The following is an 18,003-nucleotide window of genomic DNA, read 5'->3' on the forward strand; positions in this document are numbered from 1 at the left end:
GTGAATAATTGTTATCAGGACTGATTGTGAGGGTTGGAAATGTAAAGGTAGCAAGGAGGGGAGTGATTAACTTTTCAGTCTAGGAGTGGAGATCCCTAGGACCATCAAGGGAGAAGAGCAGAGGGCGGGACCCTACCCAGAGAAGCAGTGGTGCCTGAAATGGAGGCAGAGATGATGACGAGGAGCGATGGAGCAGCTGGAGATTTTAGATCCAGAGAGGGAGAGTGACTGTGTGCTGAAGACCTGGGAGGTACGGGGGAATGATTGCATGGAGGGGATTGTAACCATGGCAATGAGACAATATACGATAGAATGAATGTAAAACTAATGTCCTCCCATGTAAACTATCACATAATACACAATAAAACATTTAATAAAAAAATAAAAAAATAAGTAAATAAAAAAGCCAGAACAAATACTCAAGAAACATGATGTGATAAACACCTGGGTGCTATGGTGAAATTTCTAAGCCCGAATATTAATTCAAGTATGGTGGTGGTGGTTACGTGCCATAGAGTCGGTTCCGACTCATGGCGACCCTGTACAGGGTTTGCGAGGCTGTAAGTTTTTACGGGAGCAGAAAGCCTCATCTTTCTTCCATGGAACAGCTGGTAGTTTTGAAATGCTGACCTTGCGGTTCACAGCCTGATTCATAACCACTACCAGATCTCCTTAATTCAACTATGTTGTTGTTAAGTGCCACTGAGTCAGTTGCGACCCATACTGACCCTGAACAGGGTTTCCAAGGCTGTAAATCTTTACGGGAGCAGAAAGCCTTATCTTTCTCCCATGGAGCAGCTGGTAGTTTTGAACTGCTGACCCTGTGGTTCGCAGCCCGATTCGTAACCACTACGCTACCAGAGCCCCTTTAGAAACAATGCCTTTGATCTTTTAAAACTAATAAACATGAAATAACTAACCAATTGAACTAAAGTGTCTTCACAACTCAGATTAAAATAATTTTAATACATTATCCAACTTTAGGATCTCTTTATGTGTATGAAATAAAAGAAGAAATAAAAAAGAATAATGTCTAGCATTTCTTTGGTGTTGTTTACCCAAGTATTGTGTTCATCTACTAATTTACTATGTCAAACATACTATTAGCATCTACACTGACAGGGTAATAAATTGCCCAAGGTCCTAGAGTAGGCATTTGATCATAGACATTTTGACCTAGAGCACAGGATTCAAATTTTTACTCAAGATAAAGATTAGTTAAATCACTTCAAAATAATAAGAAATTAAAAGCTTCATGCCCACTCTCTGTAAAAGGTACTCTAAAGTATCAAACAAGCAAACAAAATATTTTTAAAAGTATACAAAAGCCAAAGTATAACTTAAGTAAATTCAGAGACCATCTCATGAACGTATTTGATACATTGGACACTAATGACTGAACATGACTAAAGCAAAAGGTCATTAAAAATACAGAGAGAGGAAAAAATAAATGGAAAGAGACAGGGCTTGCTGGCGGATAGGGTAGAGGTGCAGTGAAGTTCCCCGATAGCAATCCCACAGAATACCAGGCAAAGTGGGTTCAGGGCAGAGCTCCAAGACCCTGAACCACATATCTAGGAATGTTTAAAAAGTTTGAAGGATTATAGCTAGTGGAAGTTGTAGCAGAAATAAAAAGTCTGGTACTTTATAATCTGCAGGGCTCAGCAGCCCAGAGTCGACAATTGGGCAAGACCGAACAGGGGAGCAAGCAGATCAGCGGAAAAATAATACCATGGGAACCTAGGAGCAAAAGCGGAGAATATATGTTGATGGTTTTGCTTTGTTCTGATGTTTTTTTGGTATCTATTCATTGGCTCCTCAATGTTTGCACACCTCCATTCTGGTGACAAGAGAAGGGTGCCTCAGTGGGTGGACACCCCCCACCTCCACCACTGGTGGGTTCTTCTGCCACGCATGTGCACAGAGATGCTCAGCATTTAAAGGTATAGGCTGCCAGCTCAAAACAGCCATAGCTGGCCCTGAATTGTTTACTAACAGGGAAAAGGACAGACCAGGGAGTGTGGAGAGGGACAGAGAGTTTAAAAACAAAACAGGCCAAAATTAAATCCTGAAAAACAGCATAAATACCAACAATGGCATCTTGATATTTCTCAGGCAGTCTTGAAGGCAAGAAGCTGAAAGAGGATATTAAAATCATACTCATATTAGGCTACAGATTTTTTTTTTTCTCCCTCCTCTCCATTTTCTGCGATTATAGACTACAGTATCCAATCTAGTTTTTTTTGTTGTTGTTGTATTTTTGATGTTTTTGTTTTGTTACCTTTTGGAGAATCTTTCTCTCCCTATATTACCCAAGAAGAGACAGCAATTGCTGCCATATACTCAAGCTACAATCACACCCTATAAAACCCCACAATTTAGGCAAGAACCAATACTAAGTGCAATACACCAGGGAGGCAGACAACACCTGCAAAACTTACTCTGAATTAAGCAATAAGAAGAGTGAAAAGGGAAGCCCACATCCTGATCACATCTACCGGGAGGCAATCAGAAAGCATAAAAAATACCAAAACACACACTCAATTAATTATTAAGGCCACACATGTCCAAGAAGCCAAAGCAGATGACCATATCAGCACATGTCCAGAAATAAGATAAAATATCTGAGAAAAATGGCCTAGAGGAACATCTGGACTACATTCTGGAAGGAGGGCAAGCCTTGGAAATGCCTCAGAAGGAATTCAGAAGAAATTGTTATAAAACATTTCAAAACACTTTAGAGTGAAGTTGAGAAAAAGAAGGAAGAAGTCAGGAGACCACTACAGGAACAATCAATTAAGATAGATACAGGATTGGAAATAATTCAAAACCGACAGAAAGAGGTACAAATGATGAATAATAGACTATAAGAAATAGACAATACACTGAAAGGGCAAAGAAGTAGAATAGAAGAGCTGGACGGCAGAACCAGTGAGCTGGAAGAATATTAACCAAATCAACAACTAACTGAATGAACAAATCTGTGTTGCAAGTATAGCCAGAATGCTCCTTTATAAGTGAGAAAGGTGAAACATCGCTCACGAACTTTGGACATGTTATCAGGAAGAACCAGTCCCTGGAAAAGGACACCAGACTTGGTGAAGCAAAGGAAGTCAGCAAAAAAAGAGGAAGATCCACCATGACGTGGAAGGGCATAGTGCTGCAACATTGGGCTGAAACACAGCAATGACTGTGAAGAGTACACAAGGCCAGGCGGTGTTTTATTTGTTGTATTCAGAGTCGCTATGTGTCTGAATTGACATGAAAGCACTAACAACAACAGTTAAATATGTACTTCTAGTATGTAGTAGTATTCCACCACTCGTCTGTCAGTTTGTCGTACTATGGTGGCTTGTGAGTTGCTGTGATTCTGAAAGCTATGCCACCAGTATTTTAAAGACCAGCAGGGTCACCCATGGTGGACAGGTTTCAGATAAGCTTCCAGACGAAGACAGACTAGGAAGACATTGTGAATAGCAGAGAAACACTGTCAGATTATAGCGCTAGAAAATGAGCCCCTCAGGTTGGAAGGCACTCAAAATGCGACTGGGGAAGAGCTGCCTCCTCAAAGGAGAGTTCACCAGGATGATGTGAATGGAGTTAAGCTCGTGGGAGAAAAGCCCACAGAATCTTCATTTGCTGATGGGGCACAACTCAAAAATGAAGAGAAACAGCTGCATACATCCATTGAAAATTGGAACATGGAATGTATGAAGTATGGATCTGGGGAAATTGGAAGTTGTCAAAAATGAAATGGAACTCATAAACATCAATATCTTAGACATTAGTGACCTGAATTTAGAGATCATCTGAAGAACAGATTTGATACATTACATCATACATGAAGAAAGCAAAAAGTCATTGAGAAGACAAGAAAGAAGGAAAAGGTCAAAATGGATGTCAGAAGAGACACTTAAACTTGCTCTCCAGCGTAGAGATGCTAAAGCAAATGGAAGAAATGAGGAGGTCCAAGAGCTGAACAGAAAACTTCAAAGATCAGCTCAAGAAGATAAATAAAGCCAACTATTACAACAAAATGTGAAAAGATCTGGAATCAGAAAACCAAAAAGAAGAAAACACTCAGCATTTCTCAAGCTGGGGAACTGAAGAAAAAATTAAAGCAATATGCAGATAATACAAACTTGCTTGCTGAAAGTGAAGAGGACTTAAAAAAGTATTTACTGATGAAGATCAAAGACCACAGCTTTCAGTATGGATTGCATTTCAATGTCAAGAAAACAAAAATCCTCACCACTGGACCAATAAACAACATTCATATCAACGGAGAAAAGACTGACGTTGTCAAGGACTTCATTCTTCTTTGATCAACTATCAACACTCAAGGAAGCAGCAGTCAAGAAATCAAACGATGTATTGCATTAGGCAAATCTGCTGCACAAGACCTTTTTAAGTGTTGAAGAGCAACGATGTCAGCTTGAGGACTAAGGTGTGCCTGACCCAAGCCATGGTATTTTCAATAACCTCATATGCATGCAAAAGCTGGACGATGAATAAAGAAGATCGTAGAAGAATTTATGCATTTGAGTTATGGTGTTATGGTGTTAGAGGAGAATATTTTAAGTGCTATGGGCTTCCAAAAGAACCAATAGATCTGTTTTGGAAGAGTTGCAGCCAGAGTGCTCCTTGGAGGCCAAGATGGCCAAACTTCAGCTCTCATACTTTGGACATATTGTCAGAAGGGACCAGTCGCTGGAGAATGATATCATGTTTGTTATGGTGCAGGGTCAGAGAAAAAGAGGAGGACCCCCAGTGAGATGGGATTGGCCAAGTGGCAGCATCGATGGACTCCAGCATGGCAACAGTAGTGAGGTTTGTCCAGGATTGGGCAGAGTTTCGTTGTGCTGGGCATAAGGTCACTATGGGTCGGTACCGACTCAATGACACCTAACAACAACAACAACAACAACAGTATGTAGTATTAAAGGAGCTCTGGTAGTGTAGTGGTTACATATCAGGCTGCTAGCCTCAAGGTCAGCAGTTTGAAATTAACAGCCGTTCCACGATAGAAAGATGAGGCTTTCTGCTCCCGTAAAGATTTACAGCCTCAGAAACCCTGTGCAGTGTCACTGTGAGTTGTAATTGACTCCACGGTACTTAACAACAACAACATGTAGTATTAAGGAGCTCTGGTAGGGTAGCTGTTACAAGTCAGACTGCTAATCTCACAATCAGCAGTTCCAAACTACCAGCTTCTCTGTGGGAGAAAGATGAGGCTTTCTGTTCCCCTAAAGATTTTCAGCCTTGGAAATCTGATACAGGGTTGCTATGATTTGGAACCGACTCCACAGCACATGACTACCATCACCACCACCAGTACGCATTATGTAAAGTATGGAACTCTTTCCCAGATATTAAATTATGTTAATGTATTGGAACTTAAAATTGCTTGTATAATTTTCCCACCTATTTCCACTGGTTGCTAATATTGTCCATTTAGAAATAAGTAAAATAGAGTCCTTGTGTGGCACTGGACTGCTAACCACAAGGTCTATGGTTCAAACCCACCAGATGCTCTTCAGAAATCCTATTCAGTGTTGCCATAAATCAGAATCAACTTGATGGTTCACAAACCAACAACAATATGAATAATAATATTAATATAAATAACATTTTGTAAATATCAAGTATTTTAATAAAACCTTATAGGTAACCAGTGCAGTGTTTTTAAAACTTCAGATTGTGACCCATGAGTGGATTATGAAGTCAATTTATGTAAGTGGGCTGGGATCGCCCTTTACAAAAGGAGACAAGAGTAGAAATGTGTGTGAGGACAGGGTTGAGAGCATCGTTTGTACCACTTGTTTCTAGAGCATCATTTGTACCACTTGTTTCAGTTATGCCAGTGAACTGTATTGCAGTGAAGTGTGCTACTGTGGGTGTAGTCTGAAATGGGGTAGAGCCACTGCCTATCAGAATGACTACAATACCACATGGCATTCTTGAATCCATCCAGGTACCTGGGTGGTATCCACAGGAACCGGCGTGAAGGCTGCTTGGGTCAAGGAAACCGTGGGGCCCAGTAGGTCCCGTGTGTATGTTCTTTCTTGCTTGTACTCTCTGCTGTGTTCCACTTTCAGCTTTTCTTTTGGCAGAACAGCTTCATAGCAAGGTGCATACCCAGGTGGAGGAAGGAATTTAAATTCGCCATGTCTCCCGCCAAGCAGAAAGCGTACTCTGAAACAGAGTCATGTCAGGATTAGTTATATTCTGCCGTACATAATGTCCCTAATCAACCACACATTGAAAATAAATTATTAGTATAAAATTAACTTTACCAGAAGTCACATTTTCATCCCCTAGCATCATTATTGCATTGCCTTACAATCTAAGAGCATCTAATCATAAAAGGCAAAAGTGAGGGTATCCTAATTGTCAAAAGAGAAAACTTGATTAATCCTGGTTAATGTATCAGAGAAACTTATCAACCACTGGAAAAATAGTCATGCATCATATTTCCATTGGAATTTAGTATATGTTCATAGTAACAGGTCATTCAATGTCCCAGAGTGCCCAGTAATTCACAGGGAATGAGCAGATTTGCTCTAACTGTTAAGACATGTAAAATCACATGGGCTGGTCTAAGTATATTGCTGGTAAGTACCATCAAGTCAGTGCCGACTCATAGCGACCCTGTTTAAGGCTTCCAAAAAGTAGCTTGTGGGTTTGATTCATGGACTTCACAGTTGGAAATCCAGTGCTTATCTTACAATGTCATACCAGGGGTACAGACTAAGTATGGTGATAGTAGTTGTGAGCCATCGAATCTGACCCAATTCTGTACAGGGTTTCTGAGCCTATAAATCTTTATGGAAACAGAAAACCTCAATCTAACTACTGACCTTGTGGTTAGTAGTCCAACTCGTAACCCACTATGCCACCAGCGCTCCTCTGTGGTAGGTTAGTTAGTGCATGGATCTATTTGTAAAGGACAAGAGCAGTTCCTTGTAACAGACCACCTGTTGTTTATTACTTTGAATGAATTTTAATGAACTATAATTTTAATTGTCATTTCTCTTTGTTCATACCACAAAATGAACAAGTGAAAGAAAATCTTCATCTTCTATCAGTTAGTCAGAAGATGTAAGTGTAACAAAGAGTAATTTAGAAAGGAGCCATCCTGGCCCAATCAACAACACTTCTGTTCTTTAGGAATAAGAGGACGTGGAGTGAAACGAGGGACTCAAAACTGATATAAGAATGTAAGTGCGTGCCTTATAATATTATTCATTTCCCCTCATTAAGTAAAGAGCAATGTGCTGAAATATTTCAGGATGTCAGTCTGCAAAGAGTCGCCTGGTTGCCCACATCTACCTGGCAGACTCTGAGGATCAGCAACTCCACCTCCCAAGAGTTCCTTCTTGGATGAACGTCACCTCTTTTTTCAAGGGACAAACAGATGCCCAGAAGCGAGAAACAAAGGTTAGAGAAAGAGTTGCCTCCAGTGCAGTCTTCTGGGAGAGCAGGGGCTGCGAGCTGTGACAAAGAAAATGAGCCCAAAATAGAAATACTCACTTTATTCCTGCAGAGAAACTAACAACTGGGAAGAAGAGGCCATCAATGTTGAAATTCTCAAACATCCCTTGAACAGGCTGGCCATTAATTCGGAAGGAGATGCTTGGGGCACTTAGATCTAAACAGCAACTAATGACATCATCTGTTCTCAACAGGTGTTGGTTTGGTGAGCTTACAGTCCGGGCAATACAACCTATTGGGAGGAAATATTAAGGAGGGAATATATTTTTATCCAAGAGTGTCATCTTCAAAGTCAAAGTGAAAGATCTGAGTAGGTCTTAAACATGAAATCACAACCTCACAATTGAATAAACTTGAATGCAAACTGATATAGAGCAAACCCTTTGGGTTAAAAAAATGTTGTTTTTGAGACTCTTGCCACTATTTTTGTTGTGAATTGGATATTTTGATACCCCAAAAAATTGTGCATGCAAAGGGAATGGGATTTAATGCAAAAATAACCTTAGAACAGGAAATATATTACATAATGTCATCAGAAAATCTTCAGGGAAAGACACAGATATCTTTTATTGTCATGGTTAAATGCTGTCACATCAGTTCTAATTCACATAAGGTTCCTGACGCCTATAGTTTCTGACTCATATAGGGTTTCCAAGGTGTGACTGTGGAGTTTGAACCATCGACCTTGTGGTTCAAACTGACCTCTCGGTCCAGTGTTTATCCTATAGTGCTATACCAGATATCTTATCACCTAGTAATTGCATGACCATCAACAAATTATTTAATTTCTCAGAAACTTGATTTCTAATAAATAGGAAACAAATACCATCACCTTGTATAGCTGCTATGAAGACTAACCTAGTGGTTTACAGGTAAAACTGTCTTCAAAGTTGCTAATAGAGCAGGTACTTCATAATGTTAGCCTTTTAAAAAAAGTACTAAATCCTCTTTCTGCTATAAACTAAAATTAAAACTATATAAGGATAATGGAATCAGGAAAATGTGATCATTCATTCATATGTTATTTTGTGAGAGGCAATTACTTGTCAATTGATTTGTTTTAATTTTCATTGAATTATTTCATGACAAAGAAGATTTAGTAAGCTTTTTAACTATTAAGCTAATTGAGTGACTATTTGAAAGTTCCCATGGTAAATTGTTTTACAATGCCTAAAACAAGTAGATAACTAAGTATGATTATTAGTGAACTACCTAAGGTACTCCCAATGGTTAATCCATTTAGTTGCATTTTTAGATTGCATTTATAGAAATTCATATCAAATTCAAATGAGAAATAGTTTTCTATCCTCTGCATTATCCAAAAAGGAAGCTATCAGTAGTCTGAATTAAAGTCCTGAGTTAAGAAAACTACACCAATCTGTTCCAGAACTATTCTATAATATGCCTTTATTTTTATTTTCTACATTTAAATCTTCTAAAAGCACATTTTTAGCCTTTATAAGCACCTGTTGATGTGGGTGTTCAAAATTCAGTTCTGCACTCACATAAGGAACATACCAACACTGCACAAGGTTTTATACACTAGAAAGAATAAATGAAGACATAGCTCAAACTTTTGCCACTGTGCCAAATCCTTATTCCAAGGAACATTTCTACCCTTCAGTTACAAAATGTTAAATGATAAAGACATGTGCTCTCTCTCTGAGATTGCAATTATTTAATACTATTAATTCTAATTCAACAATCAAAATGAAAAGGGATAGGAGAGTGGCTTCTTGCAGAAGATCCAAATTACGCTGAATCTCAGTCAAGCTGACACAAAACATCAACCATCACATTGTGCATGTAGGAACTGGAACCATAGTGGCAAGACATTGCTTTTCTTTGCTGTAAATTCAGAGAAACCTTTATGAAACAAAGACATCAAAATGTGAGGCAGTTGTTTCTAGGCATATCTTCCATCTATGTCTACATACTTTTTTTTCCCCCCTTAATCTTTTTGTTGTGAATTGAATGGCACTTTACAAAGCAAATCCATTTTCATACACATTTTGTTTCATGTCACTGACTGCAAATCCAACACTGTAAAATCACTTCTCCAACATAGTCACTGTATTTCCAGATTCATTCCTCTTTCTTCCCTAACCCTCCCTGCCTTCTGAAGTTTGTCCTTAAGCAAAGGCTGACATTTTGGTCTCAAACACTTGATTATTCTAAGGAACTCTCTAGTGATTTTGTTCATCTTATAATATTATCCGGAGTCTCAGGAAAGTTACGTAGGATAAGCACTGGACTGGTAACCATAAGATTGGCAATTCAAACACACCAGTCACTCTTCAGAAACCCTATGTTGTCTCTGTTGTGATGTGCCGAGGAGTCGGTTCCAACTCATAGCAACCCTGTACAGGGTTTCCGAGGTTGTAAATCTTTATGAGAGCAGAAAGCCTCATCTTTCTCCCGTGGAACAGCTGGTAGTTTTGAACTGCTGACCTTGCAGTTCACAGCCTGATTCATAACCATTAAAGGGTCTATAATATGTGAGAACAAACTTGACAGCACTTAATAACAACAATCAGATGGATTGGCGTCTGTTGTTTGATCCTCAATCAGATGGATTGGCAGTGACTGCAACAATGGGTTCAAAAACAAGTGTCGAAAATCAGTGTTCTCCCATGTAAACTATCACTCGATTCACAATAAAAACTTCAAAAAGAAATTGCAAGTGTAGAGGTGGTACCAGATCAGGCAATAGCTCATTCTGCTGTACATTGCTGCTGCTGTTATGTGCTGTGGGGTCGGTTCCGACTCATAGTGACCCTGAACAGGGTTTCTGAGGCTGTAAATCTTTATGGGAGCAGAAAGCCTCATCTTTCTCCTGCGTAACAGCTGGTAGTTTCGAACCACTGACCCTGAGGTTAGCAGTCCGACTCGTAACCCCTACACTACCAGAGCACCTTCTGTTGTACATTGTGTCCCTGTAAATCAGAGCCCACTCAATGGCACCTAACAATATGAAGCTGATTCAAACTTGAGCCACATGGAGGAGTTCAGTTCTAGGCCTGATAGGTGACTAAGGGCCATAGTCTCAGGCTTTCCACAAGTCTCTAACAGAACAATAAGCCCGGTCTTGTAGCAATGTTTTGTTTTTTTTTTACTTCTCCTTAAGTGCCATCAAGTTGGTTGTGACTCATAGTGACTATGTGCAAGGTTGCCAAGGCTCCAGTCTCATCTTTCTCTCAAGGAGTGGCTGGTAGGCTCAAACTTGCAACCTTGTGGTTCACAGTCCAGTGTGTCACCCCACTCCCACATATTTATATATATATATATATATAAGGAGCTCTGGTAGCGTGGTGGTTATGAATCGGGCTGCGAACCTTAAGGTCAGCGGTTCGAAACTACCAGCTGCACCGCGGGAGAAAGATGAGGCTTTCTACTCCCGTAAAGATTTACACCCTTGGAAATCCTATACAGGGTCGCTATGGGTCGGAAACGACTCGATGGCACATAACAACAACAACAAATATATATATATATAATCCTGTTGTATCACTGCAGGCTAATACACGGGGCTGCAAGGTCGGTGTGAACTGCTCCTTGGAAACCCTATGCAGAGTCGCTGTAAGTTGGAACCAACTTGACGACATTTGTCATCCTGGCTTCTAAGGTGCATTAAGGCTGGAATTCTTCCAACACAGATTTACTTGCTCTTCTTTTAATCCATGGTACTTCTAACAGTTTTCTCCAATGTCTTAATTAAAATGCATCGATTCTTCTTTGGTCTTCCCTACTGATTGAACAACTACTACATACATATGAGGTTGCTGAAAAGACCATAGCTTGGTTCTTGGTGCACCTTACTTCTCAAATTGGTATGTTTTCTTTTTAATACTTTAAAGATATCTTTTGCGAAAGAGACACCAAATGCAATACATCATTTAATTTCTTGACTGCTGTTTCCATAATGCTGATTGTGGATCCAAGCAAAACGAAGTCTTTGACAACTTCAGTCTTTTCTCCACTCATCATGATGCTTACTGGTACATTTGTGAGGACTTTTGTTTTCTTTACATTGAGATGCAATGTGTCAGTAAGTATTTTGAGCCCTCTTCACCTCCTGCAAGCAAGCAAGGTTGTATCATCTGCATATCACAGGTGGTTAAGGATGCTTCCTTCAACCTTGAGGCCATAGTCTTTTTTTATATAATCCCATTTCTTGAATTATCTGCTAAGTATACAGATTGAATAATTATGATGAAAGAACACAATGCTGATGCACACACATTTTTTGACTTTAAACCACTCAGTAACCCATTGTTGTGTTCTAACACCTGATACATGTTCCTCATGAGCACAATTAAGTGTTCTGGAATATTCATTCTTCACAATGTAGTTCATAGTCTATAATGATTCACACAGTAGAATATCTTTGCATAGTCAATTGTTGTTATGGTTGTTAAGTGCTGTCGAGTAGATTCCGACCCATAGCGACCCTGTATAGGGTTCCCAAGGTGCAACTGGTGAGCTTGAACTGCCGACCTTGCAGTTCAAAGGGCTTTGCAGTCTGGCACATTAACCCACAGAGCCATACCAGGAAATCAATAGAGCACAATTAAACTTTTTTTGGGGGGGGTATTCTTTGCTTTCTGCCAAGTTCTATCTGATGTTTACATCCGGGTTGAATTTGTGGCAGTTACATGCCAATATAATGTTACAACCATTTATGAATCACATTCAGCAAAATTTTACTTGCATTTGGCATTAATGATACAGTTGAATGATTTCTGCATTCCATTGGGTCACGTTTCTTTGGAATGTATCTCTTCCAATTGGTTGGCCAAGTAAATGTCTCCCAAGTTTCTTAGCATAGACAAGTGAGCACCTATAGTGCTTTATTCATTGAAAGATTTCAGTTTGTATTTTGTCCATTCCTGGAACCTTGTTTTTCACCATTGCCATCAGTGTGATTGTATTTCTTCCTTCAGTACTATAGTTCTTGACCATATGCTGCTTCTTGAAATGGATGAACACCAACCACTTCTTTTTGGTACGGTGGCTCTATGTATTCCTTTCATCATCTTTCAATGTGTTCTGCATTAATTCAATATTTTACCCACAGAATTCTTCAATGTTTGCAGTCGATGCTTTGTGTACTTCATTGTAATACTTTACCTTTTCTTTCTGAGCTGCCCTTCAAAATTTTCTATTCAGTTATTTTACTTTTTCATTTCTTCTATTCACTTTAACTTCTCTAACACTCGAAAGCAAATGTCAGAGTCTCTTCCGACATTCATTTTGGTCTTTTCTTTCTTTCCTTCTTTTTAATGACGTTTTGCTTTCTTCTTGTATGTTCTTGATGTCATTTGATAACTCTTTGGTCTTCAGTCATTGTTGTCTAATGCAGCAAGTCTGCTCTTGAAATGGCATCTAAATTCAAGTGGGATATATTTAAATCTGCTGCACAAGACTTACTAAAGTGTTGAAGAGCAGAGATGTCACACAATAACAATTTTATATATACATACGCATACATATACACACATACACACACACACACATAGATAGATAGATAGATAGATAGATAGATAGATAGATAGATAGATAGACAGATAGATAGAAAGAGAGGGAGAGAGAGAGAGAGTGAGTCCTGACATGGTACTGTAGGATAAGTAAGGTAGGCTAACCACACTGTAGCAGTTCAAATCCATCAGCCACTCCACAAAAACATTACACAGGGACACTGGGAGTCGGAACTGACTTTACAGCATTTAACCACAACAACAACATATGAAGAAAATAATAAAACTAAAGTCAACAACATATGACTATGATGTTGTTGCCAAGGGTCAGTAAGTTGGTTCTGACTCACAGCAACCCTATGTAGGGTTCCCAAGGAGAGGGTGATGCATTTGAAACACCAATCTTGAGGTTAGAAGTCCGGTGCTTATCCTATAGCACCACACCAGGACCCATGGCTATGATAAGTGGAACCAATTCTTCACTGTCTTATCAGATTAATGTTTTCTCCTTAATACTTTGTGAAAAGAGAAAAGAAGCTAACATATTTCATTCAGTAGAGTACTTATTTCATGTTGGGCTATCCTAAAAGCTGAAGATATCCAAAGAGCAATATCAGGATAACAATAACTAAAGAATTACAGTTAAAATATATTATAAAATAGGTATTATCCTATTTTTATCTTTGATATATTTTCTGAAACTAATGTTCTTTACTTTTGGCTGGCCAGTAGAGAAATACACTATGGAAATGGATAGACACACTCTGGTTACCACTGTGTATTTGTGGTACAAGAAAGTGATGCTATTACACCGACTTCCAAACATATACCCCAACATTCTCTTCTAGACACCTGAGCTATTCACACAGAATTGGAAAAATTCAGTAAGTATTGCTGTTAAATACAACTATACTTGTTGTGCTGGTAAATGCCAGAAAGTCAGTTCTGACTCACAGGGAAACTGTATAGGATACTAAACTCTTTTGTTTATAAATTCATCACCATAAGCACTTAGATATATTCAATATATTTTTTAATGTATTATAGGTTACTAAGTGGTACTATAGGATAAGCAATGGACTATAACCACAAGGTTCGCAGTTCAAGCCCATCAGCATTTCCTTGGAAATCCTATACAGAGTCACTATGCATTGGAACTATGTACTTAATAACACAACAACAACAAAAGCCTATATAACCACCAGTAATTTTGTCAGTTTGTCCTACTATAGTGGCTTGTTGTGGCTGTGATGCTGGAAGCTGTGTTACCAGTACAGTAAATACCAGCAGGGTCACCCATTGTGGATAGGTTTTAGCTGAGCTTCCAAAATAAGACAGACTAGGAAGGAGGAGTGGCAGAGTAGTTCTGAACATTTAGTTACTGAAACCCTTATGAATAGCAGTGCAACACTGTCAGGAATAGTGCCAGAAAATGAAAACATGATGAAGAACACCCAAATGTCATGAGATATAAGGCCAGAAGATGAATCCCTCAGGTTGGAACTCACTCAAGCTGTGATTGGGAAGAGCTGCCTTCTCAAAACAGAGTTCACTGGAGATCTTACATGATATAATTTTACAAGACTAATGACTTATTCAGTGCAAATAACTTTCTTAAACAACATAAATGATGACCGGACACATAGAAGACCTCACCAGATGGAATACAAAGAAATATAATTGAGTACATCTGTAGGAAAAGATGGTAGAAAGTCTCCGTACCATCAACCAAAACAAGGACAGGGGCAGACTGTGAAACTGGTCATCAATTGCTCATATTCAAGTTCAGGTTGAAGCTGAAGAAAATGAAAACAAGTCCACGAAAACCTAAATATGAACTTGAACGTATCACACCTAAATGTAAAGATCATCTCAAGAGCATCTACTGCATCATTTGATGCTTTAGACACTAATGACTGAAGACCAGAAGAGTTATGGGATGACATCAAGAATACCATACAGGGAGGTGGGGCTTAATGGCAGGTTAGGGAGAAGTGTAATGCAGACTTACGATAGCAACAGCACAGAATACCGGATGAAACAGGTTCAAGGAAAGTTTCCAGAACTCTGAACTACATATAAAGAAATATTTAGAAAGTGTGAAGGCTTACAGCCCACGGAATCTGTAGCTAGCACACACAAAAAAGGCAGTGTGTTTTCTGGTCTGTGGCAGACAGCAGAGCCCAGAGTGGTCATCTTGGGCATGATGGAGTGGATGAAGGATCAGAGTAGCACTCTCATCACAGAGGTCTGACCCATCCTTGGAGATAAAGGTGTGGACATTATTGTTTTCCCTCTCTGTTCATTGGTCTCTCACTGGTGACTAAAAGGTGTGCCTGAGGAAGTGGACTATCCCCAGAAGGTTTTACTACGCATGCAAATAGATCTTCTCAGCAAAGATCAATAAGAAGGGACACTGCTTAAAATGGCTACAACCGGCCCTGATCTATTTATCACTAGGAAAAAGGCCTGAACAGGGTTTGTGGAATGGCAGAGAGACACAGTAAAAAGGAAACAGGCTGAAAATTAAATCCTGAGTTATGTCACAAGGATTAACAGTAACATCTTGAAATTTCTCAGACAGCCTAAAAGGCAAGAAGCCGAGAGAGGGATGTTAAAGTCATACTCATATTTTGCTACAGATTCTTCTTTTTCTTTTCTGCAATTATAGACTATAGTATCTAATCTGTTGGGGTTTTTTTTGTTTTTGTTTTTGTTTTTTTACTTTAGTTTGTTGCCGTACTTTTTGGTCCCCCTTTTACCTTTAGAGGAGGCTCTTTCTCTCCCAATACTATCCAATAAGAGACAGTAATTGCAGTCACATAGCCAAGCTACAATCACATCCTCTATAACCCCACCATCTAGGCAAGAGCCAATACCAGGGTTATACACCAGATAGAGAGCCAATACCTGTTACAGTTATTCTAAGTTGAGTAATAAGAAAAGTGAAAAGGCAAGCCCATCTCCTGATCACGTCTACCTGGAGGCAATCAGAGAGCATAATAATACAATTATTGACGATGGCCAAGAAACAACTGACCATATCAGCACATGTCCAGAAAATAGATAGAGTAACAGAGACAAATGAGCTGGAGGTAGACCTAAACTTCCCACTTGAAGGAGGGCAGGCTTTGGAAATGCCTGAGAAGGATTTCAGGAGAATGATATTGAGATGCATCCAAACACTCTACAGAGAGATGGAGAAGAATAAGGAAGAAGTCAGGAAAATGCTACAGGAACAATCAAGTAAGATAGACACAACATTGGATACAATTTAAAACCTGCAAAAAGAAGTCCAAATGATTAATAATAAAATATCAGAAATGGACAATATACTGAAAGGGCTAAGGAGTGGAACAGAAAGGTGGAAACCAGAACCAGTGAGCTGGAAGACAAAAGTCTCAGTACTGCTAAGAGAAAAGAACAAGAAGAAAAAGGGATTTAAAAGAATCTGAAGGAAGTCTAAATTTATATGGGACAACATGAAAAGGAATAACTTAAGAAGTACTGACAGTCCAGAACAGGAAGAATCACAGAAGACCACCGAGGATGTAGCTGAAGACCTGCTGGAAGAAACTTTCCCTAACAACCTGAAAAACAAAAAGATAAGCATTGGAGAAGCTCAACGAACCACAGGCAGGATAGATCCAAAGAAAATCACAAAGACATATCATAATCAAGCTCATAAAATCAAATTTGAGAAAGATTCCTGAAAGCAGCTAGGGAAAAGAGAAGAGTTATTTACAAAGGTAAGCAAATCAGACTAAACTCCAATATCTCAGCAGAAACCATGCAGGCAAGAAAGCAATGGGGAGACATATATAAAAGCCTGAAAGAAAAAAACTGCCAACCAAGAATCATCTACCCAGCAAAGCTTTCAATCAAATACAAAGGTGTAACAAAAACATTTCCGGATAAACAGAAGCTAAGGGATTTTTCCAAAGCCAACCCTGCACTGCATAATACCCTAAAGGGAGTTCTGTGGACTAAGAACCAACAAGAACAGACCACAAACAGCGATTGGCATACATGGAAACACCACCCAGAACTCAATCAACAAATGAAGAGTCCAGAACAGAACAAAACTATAAGAATTAATTCAGAGGATCAAAATAATTATAATGTGAAAGAAGGTAAAAACATAGGAACAGAGATCCAGGTTGAAGACTGCAGGTAGACTGCAGGATAAAATGGATTGTTTTAAATGGAGGAAAAAGTTAATAGAATATAGGGAAACCTCAAAGAAAATTAATACTTCATAACATACCAAGAAACTGAAAATCCATGAAGAACCTGGAAACATTAACACTATGAAGAAACTATCAAGAAAAAACATAAAAAATAGGAACTAAACATACATGGGCAGGAAGAACAAAGAAAACAGGAGTGCCACAAAAACCAACAAATAATAATGACAACAATTAATCATACCTATTGATAATTACACTGAATGTCAATGGATTAAATGCCCCAGTTAAGAGATGGAGAGTGACAGAATGGATAAGAAAACAAGAGCCTTCAATATGTTGTCTGCAAGATACACACTTTACACATAGGAAAAAAACAGACTAAAAGTCACTGGATGGAAAAAACAACCATACCAAGCTAATTGCAACAAAAAACGAGCAAGAGTAATTATCTCTGATAAAATAAACTTCAAGGCAAAAACCAGCATAAGAGATAAAGACAGACATTATGTCAGGATTAAAGGGTCAATTGAATAAGATGACACAACCATAATAAATATCTACTCTCCCAATGAAAGAGCTCCAAAATATATAAAGTAAACTCGAACAGATTTGAAGACAGAAATGGACAAATCTACAATAATAGTGGGAGATTTTAATACACCAATTTTGAAAAGGGACAAAACAACCAGAAAGAAAGAATGAAAGGATTACCAAAATCAACAAACCATTGGCAAACCTAACAAAAGAAAAGAGGGAGAAGACACAAATAACATGAATTAAAAATCACATGGCTCACAGAGTAGACAGAGATGGGCAGCTTGGGCATTGGATACCCAAATGGG

General features: G+C 38.8%; 1 protein-coding gene across 1 annotated transcript in view; it reads right to left on the reverse strand.

The window, feature by feature from the left end:
- The window catches only part of RYR2 (ryanodine receptor 2 (cardiac)), a 786,033-nt gene that overhangs the window by 466,869 nt on the left and 301,161 nt on the right, over positions 1-18,003 (reverse strand). The window contains exons 21-22 of the mRNA XM_006872010.1: positions 7,534-7,726; positions 5,979-6,195 (exon numbers count right to left, since the gene is read on the reverse strand). Of these exons, the coding sequence (XP_006872072.1) occupies positions 5,979-6,195; positions 7,534-7,726 (410 nt within the window). The remainder of the gene's footprint in view (positions 1-5,978; positions 6,196-7,533; positions 7,727-18,003) is intronic.

This window comes from Chrysochloris asiatica, unplaced genomic scaffold (genome assembly GCF_000296735.1).
Source record: "Chrysochloris asiatica unplaced genomic scaffold, ChrAsi1.0 scaffold00179, whole genome shotgun sequence".
Classification (NCBI taxonomy): Eukaryota; Metazoa; Chordata; class Mammalia; order Afrosoricida; family Chrysochloridae; genus Chrysochloris; species Chrysochloris asiatica.